Consider the following 27,974-nt stretch of genomic DNA (forward strand, 5'->3'; position numbering starts at 1 on the left):
ATCATTAGTTATCAGAGAAATGCAAATCAAAACTATCATGAAGTATCACTTCAGGCCGGTCAGAATGGCCATCATCAAAAAAGTCTACAAATTACAAACGCAGAGAAGGCACGGAGAAAAGCAGATTCTCTTTTATAGTTGGTGGGAGTGCAAATTGGTGCAGCCACTATGGAGAAGAGTATGGAGGTTCCTTAAAACTAAAAATAGAGCTACGGCTACCAGAGGACCCAGCAATCCCATTCCTGGGCATATATCTGGAAAAAAACATGATCCGAAAGGATACATGTACCCTGATATTCACTGCAGCACTGTTTACAACAGCCAGGACAAGGAAGCAACCTAGATGTCCATCAACAGGAGAGTGGATAAAGACAATGTGGTGCATATGTGTATCAGTCCTAAAAAGGAATGAAATACTGTCATCTGCAGGAACATGGAAGGACCTGGAGACTGTTGTATTGAGAGAAGTCACAGAAAGACAAACACCATATGGTATCACTTACATGTGGAATCGGAAAAAAAGGGTACAAGTGAGCTTATCTACAAAAACAGATACAGAGGTACAGATGCAGGAAACAAACTATGGTTACCAGGGAGTTGGGGGCGGGTGGGGAGAGGGATAAACTGGGAGATTGGGATTGACATATATATACTACTACGTATAAGTAGATAACCAATGAGAATCTGAACATTAGTTACTGAACATTACAGGAACTCTACTTGATACTCCGTAATGGTCTATATGGGAAAGGAATCACCATGAGTGAGTAGATGTATAAATGAATCACTGCTGTAAAGCAGAAACCAACACAATATTGTAAATCAACCATACTCCAAAAATTAAAACAATTAAAAGACACTGAAATAAATAAAACTTACCATGTATTCTTTATTCAATTTAGAATAATAAGTCACTATGAATACTAAGTAGAACTACTGATGTTTTAGCTGTGACAGTATTAAAATGAGGAAAAGATACTGAAAGTTCAACAAAAATACCGAAAACCTTAACTCACTTCTATTGTCAAAGCTGCACTGTTTTGATGACAGAAAACATGCTACAAAGATATACTACTATATCATAATGCCTCAAAGAAGAAATCTCTAGGATTTTTTTACTGTTCACTGTGCTTAATCTGAAATACTAAAATGTATTAGGAAAAAAGAACCTTTTGACTTGAAAATCTCTTACCTCTGTCTGCTGTTCTGGTAATTTCATATTGTCAAAGATTCTGAAAACAATTCTAAATAAATCCTGCCACCAGTGTTTTTCATAAGTGTAGCCGTAAGTTTTCATTATTTCAAACATTACTGTTAAACCCCTAAAATGAAAAACTATAGTTAGAAAAGCTAGCATACTACATCAGTATCTCCTTCCTAAAATAGATTTTTATAAGTTAGTTCACAAAGTTACTAAGTTTAAAACAATTGATACTAAACTTTTAAGAAATTTAGGTTGTAAACAGGTTTTTTTTTTTGGATTGTTTAGGGAAAAACTCCAAAGGCCCTGGCCTTCAGTTTTTTATTTTTCTTCTACTCCCACTCCATCATTGCAGCATTCAAAAAATGTACATGGGAACTACACAGTGAGAAAGATTATAATTTCGGTGAATACTAATTCGGTGGCTCTATGACCACAGAAGAAAGTATACTGATATGTTTAAGAACAAATAAAATTAGATTTTGGAAAATCTTTTTCAAAGAACTATAGGAATTTTTAGCTAATACCCCACTTGTTCATGTAGTATCCTCAAACTAAAGGACTTCTCAAACTAATTCACTAAGACCCCCACTCAAGGGGGCAGGGTGTCTACTCCCAGCCGCGTGCCAGGCCAGGGCAGCATGTGCCACACAGGGCGCACAGTGAAGTGTTTCCTGAGAATAAGCTGCTTTAGCATTCCATTCATTCTCTTCTGAATAAGTGTTAAAACTGAAACTCAAAATTGCCTTCTGATTCCTTATTATCCTTCTTGAAATAATGCCTTCATATAACCATTAAAAAGCTTGATCTTTTCTCTCTCGTTAAATTTCTTCTAAGAAAACATAGGTACCCTTCCACTTAGAAAAGGTTTGTATTTCCCAAAGTCTGGTCATAAGTCAGAACAATATTTCCTGTGAAATACTCCTTGAGGACTTGAGGGCTCCCTGAGATGGTCTAGCTCATTTGCTGCAATGCTACCCCCTGGGCCTGGTACCAATACATGCGTGGTACACAGTAACACGCGATTGTTCAACGGATGTAAAATAACATTACAGTAGTTTGGTCCTAAGGCAAGTTAAGTTTGTTTGCTCTGTAAGATACCTAATGTGTAAAACTACAGTAAAGGAATTTCTGTGGAAGAAACACACTGTATGTTTCCCAGAAAACCCTGTTTGAGTTCCATGCCCGCCCCCCACGCCCCCTCCACACACACACAATGAGACAGGCTGGTTCTTCCTCCCACTCCAAGTAACTGGATGCTGAATAGCTCCCTGTGGCTGGGCTGAGCAGGCGTGAACATCCTGCTTCTTGCAGGCCCCCAGAGCAAACACAGATCCACAGAGGTTCCCAAGGCTTTTCACCTATCGAAGGAGTTCTGCTGAATATTTAAGTTGCTGGTATACGGAAAAGAATATGGAGGGCTCTAAGTTAATTATTTAACCCTCAATCTACAGAATTTTGAGGGACTCAAATGAGAATGCATGTGAAAGTACTCTATAATTAGTGTGTTATACAAATCGCAGTGCTGCATTTTTAGATGTAATTGAAATAACTCCTTTACAAATCCTGGAGTGAGGTAAGAAAATCAAAGCCATCCCTGGACAAAGCTTACTCACATTTTCTCTCTCTTTACCACCTAGAACACTTATTTTCTCTTCTTAAGAACTAAACCCATCCATAATCTGAACACAGGATACAGTGAAAAGCAAGGTGGCATGGTCCCAGACAAGGACAGGTAAGAGACTAAGAAAGCAGGTCCGTTTGTCCCCCGCCAAAGAGATTTCTACAAATAAATACGGGCAGGGAGGGAGTGCTGAGTTTCTGTGACTTTCACTTACCACATGAAGTTGCTCTACTGAAGTGGTGGACATCTGAGAGTGGTATATATAATCAATTAGGGGCTAGCTTGAATTTTATCAAGCTTCCTAACAGGTCCACTGACAAAAACTCCTCAGGGCCTAAATGTGAAATGAATGTCAAATGTGCTTGTGATGACTAAATTCTGTGACAAGTTTCCAAGATTTGAGAATATTTTGCATTATTTTAAAGTTCGTAAGAATCTGTTGCAACAAATAACACTCTAAAAACAAAAAACTTCTTAGGCTATAAAACAAATTTAATGGCAACCCACTCCAGTGTTCTTGCCTGGAGAATCCCAGGGACGGGGGAGCCTGGTGGGCTGCCGTCTCTGGGGTTGCACAGAGTCGGACACGACTGAAGCGACTTAGCAGCAGCAGGGATGGGTGTGGTTCTGGCATAAGAGGAGGGAGGAAGGAGAGATTCATCCTTTTATTACATTCTATCACTGATTTGTTACAAGTCTATACTACCTTTCTGATGTCCTGCTGACAGATATTAGGATACTCAAGTTGGTCATTTCAATTTGGCAGTCAAAAATACAGAGTGAGAAAAACTACATTATGGGATTGCTAAGAACGCTAACAAATTCCTAACAAGTTCTTGTGAGTATAAAATGTGTGCACCGAGCACTTGTCTGCTTATACCACACCCACAGCAGTTTCTTTACAAATGCACTGGGCAGTCATACAGATCTTTCATTGAGATTATACTTTTGAAAGAGTTCTTTTTCAACAGGCCTATGTTACTCAAAACTAGGTTACTGGCCAGTCTTCAAAGAGAAATGGTTCTTTACCTAAAAGCCACCAGGGACATGCATTTGGAAATTCTTTTCTCATTCATCAGAAAATAAAGTTTGGGACTAACTTCAATTTCTGATTGGAAACAAAAGTATGAAAAGACAGAATGTGTAAATTAACACGGACTCTAAAATTCAAACTTGGAAACAATCAAAATTTAAGGAAAAGTAATCTATTTCCCTTTTTTGTTGCTCTATTTAACATATTTTAAAATTTGCCTATGTAGTAATTACTATATTTGATCAAGTTAAACTTATGTTCACATAAGAAAGGTTAATTTGATTAAGGTCAAAATAACCCTTGCAAAGTTTTAATTACAAATACTGATTGTTACCTGGTTCTTACATCTAATTTGCATCTATTGATGATACATGATAACTCGAAGAGAATTGGGAACCAGCCTCTCACCCACACTCTGTCTTCAGGTGCCACATTCATGTCATCACTTGTGTACTCCTTGAAAGCCTTAAAAAGAAAGGCGGGTTTATTAAAGACAAGGCATTAACACCTATATACATTTCTCCAAAGCAGTTCTTAAATAAACACTTTGCAAATCAAAAATGAGCAATTTGATTAAAAAACACTTATAAAAAGATGGAGATTATAACTGCCTACAGAGCATGGAATAGAGTCCAAAAGCTGCTTTCAGCTCCAACTCCATCATCAGCTTTCCATTGCAGGCATTTAAGTGGTTATAACATCACACAGCCACACTACCACACTGGGGAGATGTGCGGATCGAACACACCACAGGTCCATGTCAGCATGTGACACAAAATCTATGAAGCCATCTTTTCTCCTAATGACAGTTACAAAGATATGCAAGTCAAAGCTGGCTGCCAGCTTGCCAATTCAAGCTTTCACTCCAGTGCTTACAACCACACTCACCCACAGTTACCTTCAGTGCTGCAGAGCTTGACACACAAAAAAGAGTGTATCAAGGTAATGGCTGAACACACAGGCTTGGGTTCAGATCCTGTCTCCTTCACTATCCCTATGAGCAGGGGCACGTTTTGAGCTTCTTTGTGCCTCAGATTCCTTATTTAATGGGGCTATAACATAATCTATCCCATAAAGCTGTTACTGAAAATTAAACAAGTTTTTACATGTGAAACACTCAGAAAAATACCCCGTCTTCAATAAATGTGACAACTCAAGATAATTTTGAAAAATGCTTCATATCCCCTAGATTCCCAAATAAACTTAGATCTCAGACTAGAAATAAATGCTAAATCACATTTTGTTTACTAAACGATGCTATACCTGAGGTCTATCAGACACGTATTTTGCACAATGGCGAATAAGTCGAATTGCTTCCATACTTGTATCTGGGAAAGCTGCATTGCACGCAAATTCAGACAAACATTTCACTGCATCCTGGAAAGAATCAATGGTCGCTGGAAAGTGTTTTTCAAACACAAGGGCTATAAGGGAGAAAAATATATCCAAATAAAGATTTTCAATTATTCCTAATTATACCCAAATATACCAAGCTCTAGATATAATGGATACTTCTTGAAGGTTAAGGGTTTTGATTCCAAAAGATATGGGTTCCAAAGTCTGTCTTGACCAGTCACCTGACTGCCATGGGTAGTGGGAACAGCAAGATAGGCCTGTGTTTTGTTTTTACTATAAACCCAGCACCTAACGGAGACTGGAACACTCAAATGGTAAAGAATCCACCTGCAATGCAGGAGACCTGAGTTCAATACCCGGGTGAGGAAGATTCCCTGGAGAAGGGCATGGCAACCCACTCCAGTATTCTTGCCTGGCAAATTCCATGGACAGAGGAGCCTGGGAGGCAAGTGTATGGGGTTGCAAAGAGTCAGACATGACTTAACGACTAAACGACAACAAAGTGCTTATCATTAGCACAATATTTAATTTACTAAATTTAAGCAAACAACAAATGATAGCTATGGTGATGTCATCACTCTTGATGTTGATGACAACGATGGTCATTATCATCTTCTAAGAGAGGCTTAATGAACATCTTAGGTGTTTCAAAGTCAAAGGAGGCTGTGTAGTACAGTATCAGAAACAAAGGCTATGTCTTAAGACTCTGGTTTTGTGCCTCAATCCATCACTCATTAGTTTTGTGTCTTTAGACAAATTACATAACCTCACTCGATCTGCATTTCTGTATCTAATTAAAAAAAAAGATAATAAAGATATTTTTCTAATACAGTTATTGTGAAAATTGAAGAAAATACATGCAAAGTGCTTATAGTGCTTGCCATGCAGTAAACATTCAATAAATGTTAACTATAATATTATAATAATGGTAATATTATCACTTTTTACTCTGCTTCTATAGGCAAAACTTGGTAAAGCCCATGACAAGCCAATAATCTTACACTTGAGCTATCCGCTGAACACACTGAAGTTGTGTTGTGCTGTGTTCTAACTTCAACAGAGCTTAGGGGATACTCACTGACAATATGTCCTGTTGTCTGGAATGCAAGCTCAACTATGCTTTCATCTTGATCCGATGCAGCAAGATGAAATACAGAGAAGATGTTTTTCCATCCGGACCGAATGTTAGCAGCTTGAGAGTTAACCATCTGCGCTATACACCGTACAACCATATCGCGAATTGTTGGAGACCTAAAATAGTAATATAATTGCTTGGGTAAATCTCAGGTTTCCCCCCCCCCTTCTCTTCTGTTCCACCCCCATCACCCCACCCGCTACTGTGGAAAATACACTATTTTCCTGATGTTAAGCAGTTCAACAAATATAATACCTGTTCCGTTTCATTATATGTTCAAAAGGTCTTAAGAAATCCTTCTGGAATCTGAAATTAGCAAGCTCCCCTTTCTCTAAGAACTTCATTGACAGCTGCCTCAGGGAGTCTACTGCGAAAATAGCTACATCTTCATTAGGATTACAGCCAACCTGCAACAGCAACAGAAATACAGGATGCTAATTATCAGCAGAAAAATCGGTAATTTTCCAGAAAAATATATCATTAATAGCAAAGACAGGTAAATCCAAAGATTCTGCATAGCGGCACTAAATATGCTAACAATATTTCTCAACAAGAAGAACATATTTTAACTAAATTCTTAAAACCTAGAACAATTATTTCTAGATGAAAAAATAAGACAAAGTGTTTTCTAATCTAATTACAAAAAAATGTAATAAAAAACTGATTAGAAAGGAAAAAGGCCTCTCAACTAGATTATGGTAAGGGAATTTTAAACAAAAAAAATTACAAATTAAGCAAATTGTATAATTACTCAAATACCTTATTAAAATGATCTCCAATAACTTCCCAAATTCGAGACCACTGCAATCTTATTCTTCCCATGTTGTAATATGATATTTCTACTATTTTTTGCAGACTAAACATTCTTGGATGCGTAGTAGAAAGTAATTCATCCATAGACACAGCACAGAGCCAACGGACAAAATCCACTGTAATAGAAATAGATTAACATTTACTTTAAAGCTTAAAGTCTTTTAGCCCAAAAGTCAGTTTTTTAACTGAATGTACATACTTACCAATGGCATTTCCATCTAGCCTTGTGGACCCTGTAAATATTCTAAAGAAAAAACAAAAATCACAATGCAAAAATTTATAAAGTCTCACTTCTGATCTATCAATTCAAAAACAGGTGGCCTAGTTTACTAACTACTTTTATTTGTAACTGAATGTGTACTCTGTACCAGACAGTTTAGTAACAAGTGTAGTTGGAATGTAGCCCCCACCCTTGCACTGAATGATGTTAGAGAATGAATACATTGCTGCAATTTTACTAGTAAATTTATCAACACTAGGATGGGTATTTCATGAGCCTCAAAATAAAACACTATTAATCTGTAAAACTAATAACTGGCATACACAAAACACACTTCTCAATTTTTCTGAGTATTTTACTAGTTTAAACATGTTCTTAAAATGAAAACTTCTACTTTATTTTTATAAATAATGTACATTTGATTTAAAAAACTCATGTTGAATTACAAGTGATGAATAAAACCTTACAAATAGTTTCCAACAGTTTAACTAACACGTAACTAACCCCTTTTCTTAGAGCATTCAACGTTTAGAGTTAAGCTATGCTATCCAGCTTTGCCCTGCCTTCTTCACTGAGCTCTTTTTCTGTGTTTCGAAGTTTCATAAAAGATTTCAGCATAAACACATTAGTCCTCTTACTTTAAAGTCTGCATTTTTAGCCATGTTCCGAGTTTATAACTAAGGGTCTGATGTAGTGACATCAAGGATAAATTGATATTCCTCAATGTAAACTGTACATGATAGGATTTGGACGATAAAAAGGAAACCTCAAAAGCAGGAGCAGGTCAAACATTAAACTCAGAAACAAAGGGAATCATAGTAACAGTACAGCTACCAGCAATCACAGGGTGGGTACTACCCAAAGTGCTTTATATCTATATCTACCTATCTATCTATTTATCTATATATCCACTCATATAACAAGCACAGATACCATGAAGTACGTTAGACTCCCAATCTTATCAACACAGAAACTGAGGCACAAAAATATATAACAACTGTCTGAAGATCACAAGGCTAGTACATACTGCTGCTGCTGCTAAGTCGCTTCAGTCGTGTCCGACTCTGTGCGACCCCATAGACTGAAGCCCACCAGGCTCCCCCGTCCCTGGGATTCTCTAGGCAAGAACACTGGAGTGGGCCGCCATTTCCTTCTCCAATGCATGAAAGGGAAAAGTGAGTGTGAAGTCACTCAGTCGTGTCTGACTCTTAGCGACCCCATGGACTGCAGCCCACCAGGCTCCGCCGTCCATGGGATTTGCCAGGCAAGAGTACTGGAGTGGGGTGCCACTGCCTTCTCCTAGTACGTACTAGAGCCAGTCAAACCAGGGCAGGCTGACCCCAGAGTCCACCCTCTCAACCACCCCACATTTATCTGAGCAAAACAGAATTTAAACATTTACAATACATTCTAGTTTTTTCCTACTACCACAGTCTAAATGTTTTGAGTATATCATGATTTTTCAACCTCTATGCCCTTGAAGGTCTATGCGTCCTGGCAACAGTGAATAATGAAAACAAGAAGGAAAAGCAGCTTAAAAACTGACAAGGTAATAACTCAGAATCTGAACTCCTGCTAAAGAGATATCTTCACATTTCCTCTATTGCTCTTGTGAGTTGAACAAAACAAAAGTTCAAAAATCTGACTGAAAACACTATGGGGGGTGGGGAGGAAGAGTAACAGGGCCTCAGTGAACCTAGTGGTTAGACTGGATCCAGAAATTTAAAATAAAGGCTACAGACCTCTCACATGAACAAAAATGAGAAGTGCTAGACTCTGCATTATGAATGTCATTAGCTGCTTCTCAAACTAGAGGTGTGCTCCTGGAAGGCAGTGGCTATAAAAACCACACCACAAACAGAGTCCAACCTAAACAGTACAAGGGAAACAATAGGAAAAACAGCAAAGGAGACAAAGAACCTTTTTTAAACAAGGAGGACGCAAGTGACAAAGAGCAGGGGAGGAAAGAACAGCAGCAGAGGACTCCAGGAAAGCCACAAGGATCCCTGTGAAGACGGCCAGAGAGAACCGCAAGCAAACAGCCATGCTCTGCAGACAGTGTGAGCAGGGGAGCATCCATCCTGGGAAAGAGCATTTTGATTCCCACTCACTCTGGTAGCCTCTGAGGGGTCACTATATTTCTAGAAATGCTTCATTAAAGATAAGTTATATGGGAGAGCAGAGTGGTCTGGGGAGGCATTCATAGTAAAGCCTTAATATACTAAGGCAGAAAAGAGCTATGCTTCACAACATCAACTATAAAATGGATTCTACACGCCTGTGTGAAAAGCAGAGAACAGACGCATGAGAATCTTATGTGTTAATATTAAAAGACACGCCCCTGAAAAGTACAAGTAGGAAAAAAAGATTGACAGATTTACTGAATTCTTACACATTATGACAGAGATGAAACAATGCAAAAAAAAAAAAAAAAAGATGAAACTTGCAGATTCTAGATCAAATCAACTTTAAGCTGTACGCAACACACAGGCAGATGAAATGACTGCGTATCTAAAGTTTTCATAGTGAAAATATCAGAGGTAACACTTATGGCTTAGACTCAATTGAAAGACGTTTATGAGAAAACAGGGAGGAGTAGTGCATATTTTCTGATAGGTGACAGAATATTCCAAAGTGTGGGACAGGTCAATATAAAGCCAGATCTGGTGTGCTTAAAAAACAATAATTAAAGAAAAAACTATGGTGCTACATGACTTTTGACTTTCAGGGGTAAATCGTTCCTAGATAAAATCCACCCCCGCGAAGTTGAGTAACATTTAAGAAATAGCTGGTTTAACAACGCCTAGAAAATGTTTTCCTAGCAAATCCGAGAGGATCAGGGACTCCAGGTTAAAGTGCCTTTATACTCTTAAGTTCTAATAATACAGGATTCCAAACACAAAAGTGAAGATAATCAGAAAATTTTACCATTTTAAAGCTTTTGATGGAATCAAACATTTTTCCATTAAAAAACAGAACCTATATATAATTAAGCAAAGAATTATCATTTTCATTTTGCATGTTTAGTTCTTATACTTATCACAACAGATTATTCAGAACAATAGGCCTAAGGTCAGAAAAACGTTTTTGCTGAACAAGTGCGGGACTTTCAAGGATGATGCCTGACAAGACTCTCAAGCACCATCTTGACTACCAGGGCTGTCTCACTGAGTTAGCCTATGGAATCAGAATATCACAAATAAAAAATTAACTCAGATACTCAGAAAGAAATTCAGAAGCGATTTAATGAGAACTGTGATACGTACCACATAAGAATAATATAAATCCTGCAACAAATCAAAGATGTAATTTTTGATGCTTTCACTATAAGGTAAAATGTAAATACTCAGGTTGTGCATAAAAGTGTGGACCCTGAATTTATGTTGTAAAAGTATCTGGTGACGATGAGTTTGAGACAGTGACGTACTAATAGAATTTGTGCTAAGACTCCTCTGAAATTGCACAAACTCTTAAAATGGAGACGCAGATCACCTGTTCAAATGAGTGACATGTTTCTCTGCAGCCAAGTGGCCAGCTAGGTAAATCAGAACTGGCTCTGATCACATGAAGTATGCTATGGCAACAAGACTAGTAAGTAAAATTCGACTCTTGTCTGGCAGATTCTCCTAACAGTGATGATGTGCTTTTGGGTGGCTAGAAAACCATCTGGAGGAGGTCTACCCTGGCAGCAGCAGGACAGACACTACAGTGCTCTGGAGCTGCACACACGGGCAGACAGGCCGAGAGGCTGAGGGCACCCCTGCCGCTATTCCTCAGGCTCTCTGCTGATGAGAGTGTCACTGTAATCATCACGACCAGACTGGCCTGGCTGCGGGAAGGAGCAAGTTACCTGATTCCCCTCGTCTCAGCTTCCTCATCTGTAAATTGAGGACAGTGATAATACGTATCTTATAGGCTACTAAGATGATTAAATGAAGTAACACATGGAAAGCACCTTTTCTGTTTAATATAATCAGTTATACATACATCCACTTTTTAAAAAAATTCCCTTCCCAGAGAGCACTCTGAAAAGCACATGTTAAGCCTCAGAGTTATATAGTAGATATAAAATGATACACAATCTTTTTTCAACCATCACAAGAGAAAGGCAAATTAAGCCCCTCCCTCCACCCCTCCACCCCCAAAAAGCAAGTGGGCACATGGACACTAAGAATTCTTTCCAAGTAAGAAGTTCCAGGGAGTACTGCCAGGGTCAGTAACAACTAAACACTCTAGTTCCATCTAAGAGCAAAAAGTTTTCATCTACAGCAAAGTAAAATAATAGATCAGCAGGAGTCTCTCAGCATCAGGAAAGATTACAATACACACTGTGTTTTTGACAGTTCCCATCAGAAGTGTTAAAATGTAAACACCAGTGTTACAAAATGTTTCAATTATTTGGGCATCCATATGGAAAATATTCATATTCTTAAAAAAAAAAAAAACCTAGACATTATTTTGAATACTGGGGATTTTTAAAATCTAGACTATTCTAAATATTCTAGAATATTCTATAGTAAAACAAACCATAATATATTCTTTTAGAAATATTTAGAAATAGTCTTTTAGAAAACCAGACTAGAGATGAGGAATATCTCTTAATGTATATACTATAAAATATAATTCTCCCCAGTGAGAACTGCCAGCAAACCCCTTCATTTTCCCCATAATGCAATCCCATATCATACACTCAGAAAGATAAATTATACTCTATTTTCAAATAGGAATAATAAAGAGGTACATTTTTTATAAAGGAAATTTTTTAAAAATAAAGGAAAAGAAAAACTGTTCTTTCTCATCAAGGTTAACGTTTCCCTAATGCCCACTAATGTCTACTTGCCACTTAAGTTTCCATACTGTTTATCTCCTTCCTATGTTCTGTGACTTAAAAGCAAAACTGTAGGTACTTCATCATTTAAATCATAGCATATCACAATATAGTCTTATATTACCTCAGGAAAGATATTTTGGCAATCTTTTTTTTTTAATTTTTACTAATGAGCAACACACATCTAAATGCTACAGAATTAAAACAGCATTCATCTGAAAAGAATAAAACAGATACCTTACCTATCTACAGCAACAACAACACTTTGAGAACTGGTTTCTCCAATGGATTCCTGAATACTTGCTATCTGCTTCCAGTCCACATTTCCTCCAACTACCACACAGAAAAGAGAGTCATTTCAGTGTGAAAATAATTCAGTGAAAGAATGTACCTACAGTTCTAAAACACATTTCTAATAAAATTAGTTATTTTCCTAATGAAAGAAAGCTTTGGGCGAACAATTCTTTTTGGCATCAGTGACTCACGGAGTTACGCTAAGTGGTATACAGACGTGGGTAAAGACAAACTTGTTTCAAAGATCACACAAATTGGGGACACTGAACTTTTTAATCACTCAATGACATTAGGCAGAATTTCTTTCAATGTTTCAGAGAAACCCCCTCCCCCGACCACTCACCCCTGCACCGCACAGCATACAGAACCTGCCCAACCAGGGAGAGAACCTGTGGCCCCAGCAGTGGAAGCGCGGAGTCTTAATCACTAGGCCACCAGGGAAACTCCTCTCTCAGCATGTAAGAAACAGAACCAACCCCAGTTCCAAATGCATCAACTTAGGAGGATTCCCAATTCCATACAATTAGATCTCTCCTGTAATGTAATCTTCAGTCCCTTGTTTACAAATGTTCACTGAAAATTCAACTGGTATGCTGCTATAGTATCCTCTTATTCCAAAGAATCACTTGGTTTTTCCCCCCAACACTGGTTCCATGTGTTTGTAGACAGCAAAACAATTCCCCCAGTTCTCAAGCTCTTAATATCTCTCCCTTCCATTATCACTAAATCTTTCTTCTGGCATGTTTTTCATTGATTCGTTCATTTTCATTCCTAGTTTAGACCATTATCATTTCAGGACTGGATTACTGTAACAGTTTACTGCCTTCCTTTTTGCTGATTCCCAGCCCTCCCCCACCCCCCCAATCTCCTTTCTTCTCCTGGAGATTAATTTTCCTAAATCACCACCTTTATTTTGCTTACTATTAGTTTCAGGATGAAGTATAAGCTTTTCAGCCTAGGACTTAAGGCAGCTCCCTCCAGGAACTGAACAAAGGGAAAAGAATGTGACCCCTGTCCTCACGCAGTTAATGATTTACCACGAGAGACAGACTCATTACCTACTTTCATATACTCTGATGATTATTTCATGGCTGAACTCAACTAATTATATATAACACAAGTGGGGCTAAACAGAACTAATTTTTATAGGGGAAGGGAGAATGCAGGTGTTGTTAGCTCATGGAAAGTTTTCACATGTGATGAAATAGTAATTCAAGTTAGATCTGAAAGGATCATCATGCGGGAAAGAAAGAAGAAAAAGCAATTCAGGAAGAAGGAGCAGCATATATGAAGTAATGGAAGGAGGCATGTGAAGTTCATGTTCCAACACACTCGGATGTAGCCATTATGGAGGATGATCTGGCAGGGGACAAGGAAGGAGAGAGAGAAACAAACAGTAAGAGATGAAGCTGGACAGAGAGACCAGAAACAGAATGTGAAGAACCTTGACCATCGTGTTTAACATTCTACTTTTGAAAACAGGGAACCATTAGGTCTTTTAAAAGACCGACATGATCCAGTCTATTTTCTGAAAAATAATTCTGGTAATATCTGTAGAACACAGTGAAACATGAAGAGCCACGGAAGCCATGCAGACAAATTAAGGGTCTATTTCTGTAATACAAGTGAACAAGGATGAAAGCCTGAAATAAGCGACTGAGAAATGGGGTGGTAGGAGGATAGTGTCAAGCAAGATGAGGTATGTGGCATGTTGCAGGAATTTAATGAAGAAAAATCTGTGAGAAAAAAATGCCAGTCACTACATAACTTCGTCTGTGTATCAACTGAATGTCCTTTCCACATTTCTGTGGGTATTCTTCAAATACCCACAGAAGGTATTTCTGTACCTTCTCTATTTAGATATAATAATTTGTAATCATTAAACCCAGTTAAAGAAGATTTAAAATGCCTAACAATCCAAGAACCAATTTCATAAACATATGACATCTATCAAACATTTGTATGACAGTACAAGTAATAGGCCAATAGTTTCGGTTTTACCAAAGAAATGACTCAAAAGAACAAACATTTAGATTAACTAAGAACAAAGATGTAAGATGTCATAATATTCACTCAAGATTTATATGACCAAGCAACTGAATTTTAAAACTTTAATACATATAATAGTACGCATATAATTCAAATCTAATAATTCATAAACTATTTATTCTTAGTAATAAAAGTTTCCTATTTCCAAAAATTAAAAGTATAGTCTTGTATCACATCTGTAAGGACGTGAGATAAATATGCACTCAGCCCTATTAACTTGGTTACATCAATATTTGAGGTATAGATTCTGTTAACAAAGGAGGCTAATAGTTTATTTTTAAAAAACAAATTACATACAGATGAAACCAGCTCAATCGTCTGCACCACAACCTCTTCCAGCTTTGGTATGGACTAAAGCATCCTGAGTCGATGCCAGGACACCGCAGCACAGGGTGGACACCTGCCACGCTGGGTGAGCCAGGAACCAACTACTGAGATGAGCTCAACTTAGGGGGAGCACTGCCCAACAGGGGCTGAGTCAGCATAGGGGCTCCCTCTAGGATGCAGACTAGAACCTGAGACCTGATCCCTCAGCAGTGTGAGCAGAAGGGAGCAGGCCGTGGAGCAGAGAGAAGTGGATGACACAGAAAAAGATGAGAGATGAAGGGTGTGGTCAGTCGCTCGTGTGATTTGGAGGCCTGGAATTTTTATCTCAATCACAGTTCCAGATTCCAAATGTGTTTAATTTAATATAAATTCCCTTTTCCTGAAGGGAGAAAGCAGGTCAGGTCACCTCTTTGCAACCTAAGCAGTAGAGCAGCACAATGGTCAAATTAATTTTAACTCATTTTCAAGTATTCCAGTAAACATGATCAGCAAGGATGATTTCTCTTGTTTTACTAACACTGATAGAGTTCTAATGTCTGAGTCAGGCTTGTAGGTTACATAAGTCACCAACCATGCGGGTGCTCAAGCAGTTGTAAATCCTGCAGCTGTCTATACCTGCACCTCCCAGAGCCACAGAACACACTGGTATTTTACAAGTGAGGTGCAGACTGCACTGCTGAATTACCACTGCAAACTCACTCAACCTGAAGCCACAACATGGTCCTTGTCTTTACTCCCCTCCCTGTGGGTTGTTTTTCAAACCTGAAATTCTTCTGAATTTCCTAAGACTTTTTATTGCCAGCAACAACGAAGAAATCACTAAATGATAAAAGGAGAAAGTCCAGAAGTACAATGCTATATATAGCACAAAGCCTTAAAAGGTAAATATAAGTATTCTTAGACCTCAGGTGTATTCCTTCATGTTTTTTTTTTTTTAGGTTGTATCTTTAGATTTCTCTGTTGGAAGTCAGGTAGGGAGGCCAGATAAAGAATAATCCAGAAACATGTGAGAGTTGGATCATAAAGAAGGCTGAGTGCTGAAGAACTGATGCTTTCGAACTGTGGTATTGGAGAAAACTCTTGAGAGTCCCTTGGACAGCAAGGTGATCAAACCAGTCAAACCTAAAGGAAATCAACCCTGAATATTCATTGGAAGGACTGACGCTAAAGCTGAAGCTCCAATACTTTGGCCACCTGATGCAAAGAGCTGACTCACTGGAAAACACCCTGATGCTGGGAAAATTGGGGGCAGGAGGGGAAGGGACCAACAGAGGATGAGATGGTTGGATGGCATCACAGACTCAATGGACGTGAGTTTCAGCAAACTCCAGGAGACAGTGGAGGACAGGGAAGCCTGGCGTGTTGCAGTCCATGGGGTCGCAAAGAGTGAGACATGACTTAGTGACTGAACAAAAACAACAATCCAGAAACAGTATAGCAGCACTAAGTCCACTTATACGTTAATATATTGTAATCCTGACAACTCTGTAAGTAGATACTACTGTTAGTTTGGAAAAGAGGAACCTGAAGCTCAGAGAATTAAAGTAACTTGCACACACATCTTGCACAAGTGCAGAAGAAGCACAAGTGAAGAAGAAACATGGAAGAATTCAAACCCAGAAGTACATATTTAACGTCAAAGACAGTCTAAACTTTGTTTCTTCCCTGGTAGAACGTTTTCCACTTATGACTAGAAATGTATGATTTTGGTTCTTCTTTATCTGCTTTTGACAGTACCTTCCTTTTTTCCTGCTGGGTTAAACCTGGCTGCTCCTGGCTGCACTGAACTCGAGGGGAGCCCTGGTACAGTTTCCACACTGGCCTAAGACTTGGGTTATGTCTGCATAGTGCCGTTAAAACATGTGCATGTGAATGCTTTCTCCAGGTGCCCCCAACTATTTATCATCTTAAACAAGCCTTCACTCGTTTAACTTATCTGCTTAGTCTTAAAAGCAGGTAATTCTTTAAAACATTTTTTCAGATTATTTTCCATTATAGATTATTATAAATATTGGATATAGTTCCCTGTATTATACAGTAAATCCTTGTTACTTATCTCTTTTCTGTATAGTAGTTTGTATCTGTTAATTGCATACTCCTAATTTATCCCTTCCTCTCTCCCTATTCCTTTCAGTGACCATAAATTTGCTTTCTATGCTTGTGAGTCTGTTTCTGTTTTGTATACAGAGTCACTTGTATTATTTTTTAGATTCCACATGTAAGTGATATCATATGATATTTGTCTTTCTTTGCCTGATTTAGTTCACAAGTATAATATTCTCTCAGTCCATTCAGGTTGCTGTAAATGGCAGCATTTCATTCTTTTTTTTTTAATGTAAAAGGAGGTAATTTTAAACTGCACCTTTCTTCCACCCTCAACTATGTGGTTAAGACTAAGGGTCACTTAATATTGCAAACTGGACCAGGCAAAAAAGACTTACAATGTTATCTTGCTTCACCCTTATAAGGTTAGCCAAAGGGCATTTTAATCCTAGCCCTCTAATTATATTTCATTCATACAATAAAGTTACTTATATTGAGCAAGTTATAAACAACTGTGATACTTCACAAAAATAATTCAAAAAATTCTCACCTAGCCCTAGCCCCACAAATTCATCAGGAGCCTGATCTTTTGCTCCAGTAAGTGATCCTTCTCTGCCTCGTACTGTTCCAGAAATGTACCGAGGCTTCACTCCAGTTCCTATAAGTTGAGCAAGCTCCAGCTGACTGATGCACTTCAGAATCTTAATTACAAGAGGAAAAACAAATTTAAATTCCGTGTTAAAAATCTTCATAAAAATGTTTAAATGTACAAAGTCACAATTTAAACACAGGCTACATTATAAATAAGCAAGTTAAACGTACTTAATCCTGAATGTACTAGATTAATCTTCTCCCCAAACACTTAAGCATGTCAGTGATATAATATTTAGCATTAGCTCATTTTATAAACCAAACTGCAAAAGAAAAAAGAAAGTGCTTATACCTCATGCCATGAATTTCCTAAGTAATTTCCATCTGTATGAGCCACTGTGATAAGCGTTTTGATTGTGTCAATGTTCTTCTGCTTCATTTCAGTAATCCCAGAACTCACTGTGAGTAAGGTGAATCTTGCCAGCGCCTGGACGTATGCATCTCTTTCCAGCTGTTGAAAGAGACAGAGAAAGAGAGCTCACAGGGTTGTAAGCACAACAGAGTAGGCTCCGGTTCCCTACTGATGAACTGTTTACTTAATTTAGTAAGTTTTCAACTATGTCATGAATTACATATGATACCTCAAAACTAAAGTTCTTTAAATTTTAATATGAATGAAGCCAAAAACGATGAATTTTTAAAACTGAAAGGCAATGGTGGTGTCAAATCAAGATGAAATTTCAGCAACAATAATTCATATAGTAAGAAAGCATTCATTGAACACATGCTTCAACTGACTTGTATGAAGTAGCAGAAACTTGATTTACAAATTTGCTCATGTTTCCCCTACAGTTAAGACTATGCTTTTTATGCTATAACATTCATAATTACATGTGAAATGGGTTTTCAAAAAGAAAGTAGGCAAGTATTGGATAAAATTTATTATCAGACAAAGCATATAATTTACTAGAAAGGACTATCTTCATAAGAATTATGTCCTTGATACTTGAGTCTCTTAAAGATAACCTGTTCTTAGGCTTAAGTTATAAAATAGTATCTATAAATATATAAAATATGAAAAAGTATTATATGATTCAATAAATAAGAACATGCAATATAAATAATATATTCAAATTACAATACAGGAATTCAAACTCTTGGAAATTTCCCACACAGCTAATATTCTATACAGAAAAAAACTGCAACACGAAGTTATGATGATGAATGGTAGACATATCAACAGAGAACTACCCGGTTTTGTCACAGCTTCTTGGAAACTTAAAACATTAAGATTCATTTAAACTCCACTATAAACTTGAAATTAGTTTTTTAACAGTGTCAACACAAGAAATAATTTAAACTATAGTAATGACATAAGTAATTTATGTTTTCCAGACTGGCTACAAACGCAAAATTCTGTTACCTGAATGCTGAAAATGCATGCAATTCTGATTGCACATCTTATACCTTCCAGGCAAAGAGAGGCTACTTCAGTATCATCACAGTCTTGTAGACCCACACTGAATGCAGCCAGAAAAGGGGTCCAAGCCAGCTAGAAAAGGTAAAAATTTTAAATATATCATGAACATCAAATGATAATCAAACTTTAAGACCACATTAACATTTCTCAATGCTTTCAGACAATAAATGATTTGTGGAAGTTCTGAAAAAGAGCAATACGTTTCTAGGCATAGTTATTTGGAGAGCTTTCTTCGAAAAAGAGGAGAAACTATATAATGCTGTCTGGGCTTAAGTAAGTGGGAGAGAAACATTGTAAATTCAAGAGAAGATGGTAGATACATTTTAAGCATAGCACCTCATGAGTTACTCACAATAAAAAATGGGGATAGTCTATATTCATAAATTATATAAATTTTACCCCTGACTTCAGAACTCATCTCTCTCTGCAAGCTGTGTCTCTTGCAATATTTCATGGACTAATTTTATTTCCACAAAAATCCTTTTAACCATTTTCTACTTGTAAGACTTACGTTACTCTCTTTTCTTTAAGCCTATTCTGTAGGTGTCATTTAGCCTTATTATTTTTTGTAGTAAAATATTAATATTTTACATTGAGACAGCAGAGATATCTCTGGCTCCTAGTTGGACAATATTTTAAAATACAGTTAAATAAAATGCATCCTCTTTACAGACTATGAAAGCCAACAAGCACTAAATTTTATCAAAACTGAATACCTTCTGAAACTGTAATGTAAAATTTAAAAAAAGAGAGGTATCCCTGACTACTGAAAGTCCTCATATCAAAACATATATATATATATATATATATATACACACACACACACACACATACACACACACACACACACACACACTGGTGTGTATATACTGGCATGTATATATGTGTGTGTGTGTAACTTTGAAATGTCTGATATAAGAGTATTGGCTTCTTTTAATAAATCAAAATGAAACAACTATATATAGTCACACAGATAAAGAGTATTTATGACAACATGGTACAGAAACAATAATTGGAATTTTTAAAAGATCTAAAAAAAAATTTCTGCATTATTAAGACAGAATTACCCACAGCTTTGTAACCTCAGGAAGTTTGGAAGTTTAGTTCTTAAAGGAACGTAAGTCACAGTACCTAACTTTCAGTCTTAGCCTTGTCCCTTATTTCACCTCTTTTTTTCCTGAACTTCATTTCCTCCTCTTTAGTACCTGGACTGCCACTACAAAGAGATGCTAAGGGAAGCATATGACGGGCAGGACTTTAAAATACAAAGCACCACAGGAGAGTAATGCATTATGCATCCTATGCTAAGTGAAGAAACAACACATCTCTATTTGGAAACCTATGTAATATATACAAGGAGAAGTATAAGCTTCTTAAGCCTGTGACAACCCCACTGCAAATTAAAGAATGATCTGTATTATCAAATTATACCTAAATAACATCCAGGGGACAGTGAAATTTTCGCTTAAGTGTATAAACCTCTGTAGAAAATGACCTGGCCATATGTAAAAAGGTTCTTAACTACATCCCTTAATATCACATCACTGCTAGGACTCCTTTATTCCTTGACTCAACCAATGCTTAGTTACTACGCACTAACTCCAAGCCAGGAACTGTCAGACTTCCAGAAAAGTCACCAGAACAGATGTACTCCCTTACCTCTCAGAGTTTAAAGTCTAGCACAGACGTTAAGGTTTAAAATAAATAAATGTGTAGATACACATAAATACAGTGAAGGAAGAACACAGCACGTATGAAAGGAGACCTGACTTAGAGGCCAGGGCAGAACTCACTAAGAAAGTAACATTGAAAGTAGAAACAACTTGGACAAAGAAGGAAAAAGCATTCTAGACAAAGGACACAGCTTGTGTGAATGCTCTGAAGAGAAAATAATTTAAGGCATTCTGGAAATACAAAGAATGCCAGTGTGACTGCAGCACGGTAAGAGGAAATCTAATGATGAGGCTGGAGGCAGGTGGAGCCAGATCACACCTGGTCTTCAGACCCTCGGGTTGTGTTAGGTTTCACCAGAGTTGCAAAATCAGTGAATGGCTTTAAGGAAGAAGGTGACAGTTCATTTGTGTTTTAAACATTCTGTGCTCTGTAAATGGGTAAGAGAAGCACAAAAGCAGACATGGACACCAGACAGGGGAACACTCCAGCATTAACAGTGAGAAAGGAAGGACACTGTCTGAAAAGGTAACGACAGTAGAAATGGCAGAGAGAGGAAAGGTTCTCAATTCCAGCTCAGAGGATGGAACAAATGACACCTAATCCAGAGAAGAGATCATAAAAGCTACTTAGGAAGAATTCCCAATAACATGGGAAAACACTCATGTGAGAAACAGCAAGTTACAAAATTCTATACACAGTAGGGTCACAACTGTTTAACAAGAGAAAAAGTAGTATGTAAATACAGTAAGAGAAATGTTCTGAGTGGCAGAACTATGACTGGTTCCTTATTCTGTTTTTTTCACCTCCACCTCCTGTCTACCAAAAACATTTGGAAACAAAACAAAGGTATAAGATTATTCAAAACAGAACAAAAACTTGCTTTGTCATTTATTTCGTAATAAGTGCTCTTAATTTCAATCTCATTTCCTATATTACGGTAAAAGAGAGGCCGGCAATACTCCACTATTTCTTCTAACATTCTCTCCCCAAATTCCCACTCTGAGCCTGTAACTCTCCATCAACTTTTAGAAATATCACGATCACACAGACCTTAAAGCAAGGGCAGAACTATAACATATTAGAGCTGAAATATCATCATCTTTTACTACCCACACAAATGCAGTTAATGTCTGAAGAACTCAAGTGATAACCCCCACAGACCATCTAACTGCACTGTCTCACAAATGCACATGTGCGTGACCCATTGTTCCTTCTCTAGGAAAAATTCCCACTTTCCTTGACTAGACTCCCGTCCACTTCCCTATAACCCTTATGATGCACTGCTTACTCATTCTGGAATTTGAAGAAAGGATAGAAAAAAAGCATAGGAAAATGAAGAGGAAATGGAAAATCAAATTATAGAGAAGCAGTAAGTACCATCCTTACTAGATCTATAAACATAAAAGAAAGCTCCCTTTTGTTCCCAATGCTACTTTCTGGGCCCCAGGAGCACTCAGAACCCTCACATTAGCCCTTGGGCCATAGGCACTGGAAGACAGCAAGAGGCTCAAGGTCACTTTGAGATGTCAGGGAACTCCTAAGATCTAAAGAGAACTCAGAGGAAACCAGGCCAGAGATTAATTCTCCCCAAACCTTTCTATTCTTAAGGTCACACACCTATCAATTACTAATCATGCATACCTAAATAACATGGCTTTCACTTCTGGGTCTATACTAATGGGCTGTATCACCGTACTGCCTTAACTTAAAAATATGCTGAACAGCAGTATATATAAATATATATATACTGCAACCAAAAGTCGTTAATAACTCTTACCTTAAACATGGGTCTCACATGCTCCAAATGTGTTGCACTCGTGAAAGGTGCCTGAACGTGGCTCACAGCCTCCATGAGAGCTTTAGCGGTCTTGGCCATCTGTTCCATCTCTAAGTTATACAGGAGTCTTCTTTGTTTTTCACTGGCTACGTCTGAAACAGCAAACGCTATTAGCATTTAATATATAAAGCCTTTAAGAATGATATTTTGATGTTTCAGCATAAAATCATCAACACAACCAATGAATACTAATTCAAAATGGTCCTAAGAAGCCACATGCAAAGGCCATATAACATATGATTCCATTTAGATGAAATACCCAGAGTAGTAAATCCATAAAAAAGAAAGCAGACTGGTGCCAGCCAGAGGCTGAGGAAAGGCAGGGGACGTGGAAGAACTGCTTAATGGATACGGGGCTTTATTGGGGGTGATGAAATATTTTGGAACTATATCAAGGTGGTGATTGCACAACACTTTGAAGGTACTAAATATCAGTAACTTCTCACTTCAAAACAGTTCATTTTGTGTTATATGAATTTTACCTCAAAAATGGGGGGAAAAAAATCCTCAACTAGGCTTCAGGGATATGCAGGAAATCTATGCCAAGGGAAAAGACCAGGCACAAATCTGTCACACTGAAAGCGCCAGGGAAACAGCCCAAACAAGGGCTAGGAGAACAGACGAGGGGCCATGGTTCACCTGTGTGACTTGCGGGGTCTCCTGAGTTAACAAGAAAACAGAGGCCTCACATGCAAGATGACTGCAGAATATCAGCACACTGCCACCCGCTTCCCACACCCAGCTCTCTCAGTGACCTCCTCACTGTGCACAGAGCAGGCCACACAAAGAGGGATAGGAAGACGTCATTATGTGGGTACGAAAACGAAAATGAAATCAGATAACTGGCATCTACTCAGGTGTAAAAATGAAATCCTGATCAATACACTGAACGGTTTTTCAAGTAGAAGAGAATGACGTTACCGTGTGAACTACCGACTGGTGCTGGACTGCAGTAAGGGCCAAGGACGCCGGCTTCTGGGCCAGCCTTTGCCACTCATCAGGGTTTAGGCACAGAGATTTAACAAAGGCTTTTGTACTGCACTCAGCTCAAAGCTTCTCTGATTCTAGGTGTCCTAATCTCTCTGCACTTCTGATTCCTTGTCTATAAAATGAGGGAGAACTTACTAACACTCCTCAGGCCCACTCCTCTACTCCCCGAAGAGAAGGCCATTTTACACTCCACTATCCCTTCTAACATTATCTCTGGAGCCTCTGACTCCCACCCTGTAATTCTTCATAAACTTCCAGAAACACATATCACACAGGCCTTCTGGACTCTCGCTCCTGTCAACAGCCACAGTTTATGAGGTCGCAAAGAGTCGGACACGACTTAGCAACTGAACACCAATAACCTTTCAACAGCATTTTGCTGCTGCAATCTGTTCTTTTTGATGAAGCTTGAGATTTCATTTCCAAGTGGAAGCTGTTCAGAAAGGCAGGAGCTCTCCGAGCCACTACCCTAACCTCATGCCTGTAGTCCGATTTCAGCTCTACTTTAATCACCACTGTCTATACATATAGAATGTTGAGAATGGAGCCAGGCACAGGTAACTCCTGACGCCGGTCAGATCGAGGAATGCCAGAGTGATATAATTTCTGGTGCATGTCAAGTAGTGATTTCCAACCCCCCGAGCTCCCCCATGATCCTAACCTTCCCCATCTCCCTGAATCACCCCTAACTTCTAGCTTCTGTTATCGTGTAATGATAGGTAAACCAATGGAAATAAGTTGCTGGTAGACAACAAGGAGGCAGAAGAAAGAAGAGTTGAAGTCTGACTACCGGGGTTGCCTAACCAATCTGTCTGCTCTCCAAGTCCATGCTGAGGTTAACTGCCTCGTGGACAAGTGTATACTCAACACATGCTAATTCATGCATAGTATGTAGCATTTTCCATTTATCATTGGTCAGTGCTATCTTTCTTCAGGATATGGAGAAAGACATAATCAGATCATCAAACAATGTATTATAATACTTTTCATTAGAATAAGTGATATTTGGTCTACTCTAACTTATCTTTTTAAGAACCGTATTTTTCCCTCCTAAACAACCAGGATTCAGTTGATCTGGACACTTACTCTGTTTACTTGACTTTGCAGGGATTGTCAGCTCCTTCGTTTCTTTCATTGATATCTTTTTTCCAGCTATTTCATTATAGATGGCTGACAGATACTCTTCAGGGAGATCTTTACTGTCATTGATGCCTCTATTCATCTTAATGTACTGTTCCTTGGTCATTTTATTTTTAACCTAGAAATGAACAACTGTTATAATTCTTAAAAATGAACAGAAAAATACTCATATAAGAGAATTCATAAATACTTTGAGACAGAAAGTGGAAAATACTAAACAAGGCAGACATTAAAGTGAAAAAAGGAAGTCACAGAAAATGAGGCCAATGTAGCAAAGACCCAGGTTGGCAATACGCTAATTCACCTTGCTGTGATGTCCCCGAGCGATCTGTGGTAAGAAAACAGGCAGATGGAATAATGAAACTGTTTCTGCCTGAGGTTTAAGAGTTCTAGCTAGTCTTTAAAAAAGGATCATGACAATCATTAGAAACTTACGCTACCAAAAAGATTCAGATCTTCATTCAAAAGAACGTAAGTGTGTTTGCTAATGATTTGCGAACTGATTTTATGGAACAGTTGATGTGAGTAACACGAGCTGAAATTTAAAATCAGATAACAACCTTGCTGACTGACTCAGTGTGGTTAACTGAATGCTAGGTGATGTGGGCAAAGTATTCTTTGAACTTTTCATCTTGTTTAAGAGTACGCACGACAGTAACATCATGCTGCATACCATGGTAAGTCTGTGGAGTATAAATCTGTAGTATGTAAGATGGTGGCCCTGCCACTGAACTTGGTAACCAGCACAACCAAAACTTTTCTGCCCATGGATAAAACCCAGAAGTCATGACATCTCTATATTTACTTATTAGTTAAATATATTCCTACCACTTTCCACAAAGAATTTAAGGCACCTCTAAAGATAAGGCTCTTGTAAATTTTGAAGAAGGTACACAGAATAACAATCAACATCAGTAGTAAATCATCAGAAGTTTGCAAAAATAACTATAGAGAAACCAGAAGGTCCAGAAGACATAATAAGTGGGATACAAACATTTAACTAGTTTTGTGTTTTTGCGTGCTCAGTCGTGTCCGACTCTTTGCAACCCCATGGACTATAGCCCACTAGGCTCCTCTGTCCATGGAATTCTCCAGGCAAGAATATTGGAGTGGGTTGCTGTGCCCTCCTCCAGGGGATCTTCCTGACCCAGGGATCGAACCCGTGTCTCTTACGACTCCTACATTGGCAGATGGGTTCTTTACCACTGCACCACCTGTTCTGACTACTCTGCGAACAGATCTTTCTAGAATGTCAGAAAAGATGAGAGGAGTTTTCCTACAAAAAAGCAAAAATATTATGGTAAAAGTTTTCAAATGTAATCATTATTATTCAAGGGAAAAACGCTCTAATATACTAAAACTTTAAAAACTTGAGTTAAGGCACTTAAAAAACATTAAAAGAAAGCCATTTCACCTAAATTTCTAATGAGTACTAAAAAAGCAATGACGCAGGGACATCAAAATAAATGACCAAGCAAGTGCTTCTAGTAAGAGGCTACAAGAAGATTAACATCACTGGAAATTCTGAACATGGTACAATATTTTAACATCATACCAATGAGAGACAGAGATGGACACAAAACAAATCTTGGCAGAAAATCTGAAGTAGCAATAAAGTACATTTGTGGATCTAGGTTGGAAGGGAGGGGAAGGAGCTCCCAGCACGTTAGAGAATAGAATACATTAGTCTCAGGTACAGAAAATAAAAGCACACCGCGCAAACGGAACACTTCTGCCACAGCGGGGTTCTGGGAGCAGCGTAAAATATAATCCTACTTTTCTTCTCCGGCTCATCTTTTATGGAACACTTTACTCTTGACGTTTATTCTCATGTGCTTAAATTAAGCTGTGACTAATTAAGTTTTAATGCTTAAACCTCTTCAAGCCAATTGTTACCACTGATGAAAATGAATAAACAAAAAAATTTAACATGTTCTAAATGTATCTAAAAATTTAAAAACTGATTCACACTATATATAAAAGGTAAATGTTCTAGTTAGCAAAGGAACATAAATGACTTGTAAAATTCACTTATATTTTAACTCTGAAAACAATTAAGAAAGTGGAGAATTAGTTTTAAGAAAATTCTTTAAAGTTACTTGTGTTCTTAAAAAAAAAAAGCAACCATTTGTGACAGTTCATCTGGTCCTGCATCATAAATTACATGGGGTCCTGATTATGGGGTTCAATTTTCTAATAGGCCACCTATCCTCACAGGGACTCCTAAGCTGTTTGAGAGCCGGCAGGCTGAATGGGAGCAAGGACACCAGCCTGACAGGGAGCAGCACCTCAGAGGCAGTGAGCACTGCTGGAGTGGGACTCCAGGCACATGGTCAGTGACAGCAACAGGGCCACAAAGATACAACACTGATGTCAAGAGAACGCTCCCGAACTGGTATGTGGCCAGAAATTTTTAACAATCTGGAAACTGTGAAAGAACATTCAAAGAAGTTTAAAAAGAAAATAACCTACACGAGAGTGTACATATATAAGAATGTATAAGGAATCTAAAATATGGCACAAAAGAACTGATCTACAGAACAAACTCAACAGACACAGAGAAGAGACTTGTGGTTGCCAAGGGGAAGCAAGGAGGGAAAGAAGGAAGAACTGGGAGTATGCAATTAGCAGATGTAAACTACTATATAGAGGATGGATAAACAACAAGGTTGTACTATACAGAACAGTTAGAACTGGACATGGAACAACAGACTGGTTCCAAATAGGAAAAGGAGTCCATCAAGGCTGTATATTGTCACCCTGCTTATTTAACTTCTATGAGGAGTACATCATGAGAAACGCTGGGCTGGAAGAAGCACAAGTTGGTGGGAAAAATATCAATAACCTTAGATATGCAGATGACACCACCCTTATGGCAGAAAGTGAAGAGGAACTCAAAAGCCTCTTGATGAAAGTGAAAGAGGAGAGTGAAAAAGTTGGCTTAAAGCTCAACATTCAGAAAACGAAGATCATGGCATCTGGTCCTATCACTTCATGGGAAATAGGGAAATAGTGGAAACAGTGCCAGACTTTATTTTGGGCTCCAAAATCACTGCAGATGGTGATTGTAGCCATGAAATTAAAAGACGCTTACTCCTTGGAAGGAAAGTTATGACCAAGCTAGATAGCATATTCAAAAGCAGAGACATTACTTTGCCAACAAAGGTCCATCTAGTCAAGGCTATGGTTTTTCCAGTGGTCATGTATGGATGTGAGAGTTGGACAGTGAAGAAAGCTGAGCACCAAAGAATTGATGCTTTTGAACTGTGGTGTTGGAGAATACTCTTGAGAGTCCCTTGGACTGCAAGGAGATCCAACCAGTCCAGCCTAAAGGAGATC

The 27,974-nt window shown here is 38.1% G+C and overlaps 1 protein-coding gene across 3 annotated transcripts in view; it reads right to left on the minus strand.

The window, feature by feature from the left end:
- Positions 1-27,974, minus strand: part of ARFGEF1 (ADP ribosylation factor guanine nucleotide exchange factor 1) — a 128,590-nt gene that overhangs the window by 12,922 nt on the left and 87,694 nt on the right. For all 3 annotated transcript variants that reach the window (XM_059893121.1, NM_173997.3, XM_059893122.1), the window contains 13 exon segments: positions 24,582-24,753; positions 22,446-22,597; positions 18,938-19,066; positions 17,867-18,025; positions 17,474-17,624; positions 12,453-12,543; positions 7,366-7,406; positions 7,109-7,278; positions 6,605-6,756; positions 6,293-6,465; positions 5,122-5,282; positions 4,193-4,323; positions 1,193-1,322 (listed from right to left, as the gene is read on the minus strand). In XM_059893121.1, coding sequence (XP_059749104.1) covers positions 1,193-1,322; positions 4,193-4,323; positions 5,122-5,282; positions 6,293-6,465; positions 6,605-6,756; positions 7,109-7,278; positions 7,366-7,406; positions 12,453-12,543; positions 17,474-17,624; positions 17,867-18,025; positions 18,938-19,066; positions 22,446-22,597; positions 24,582-24,753 — 1,812 coding nt within the window.

Source organism: Bos taurus, chromosome 14 (assembly GCF_002263795.3).
Source record: "Bos taurus isolate L1 Dominette 01449 registration number 42190680 breed Hereford chromosome 14, ARS-UCD2.0, whole genome shotgun sequence".
Taxonomy (NCBI): Eukaryota; Metazoa; Chordata; class Mammalia; order Artiodactyla; family Bovidae; genus Bos; species Bos taurus.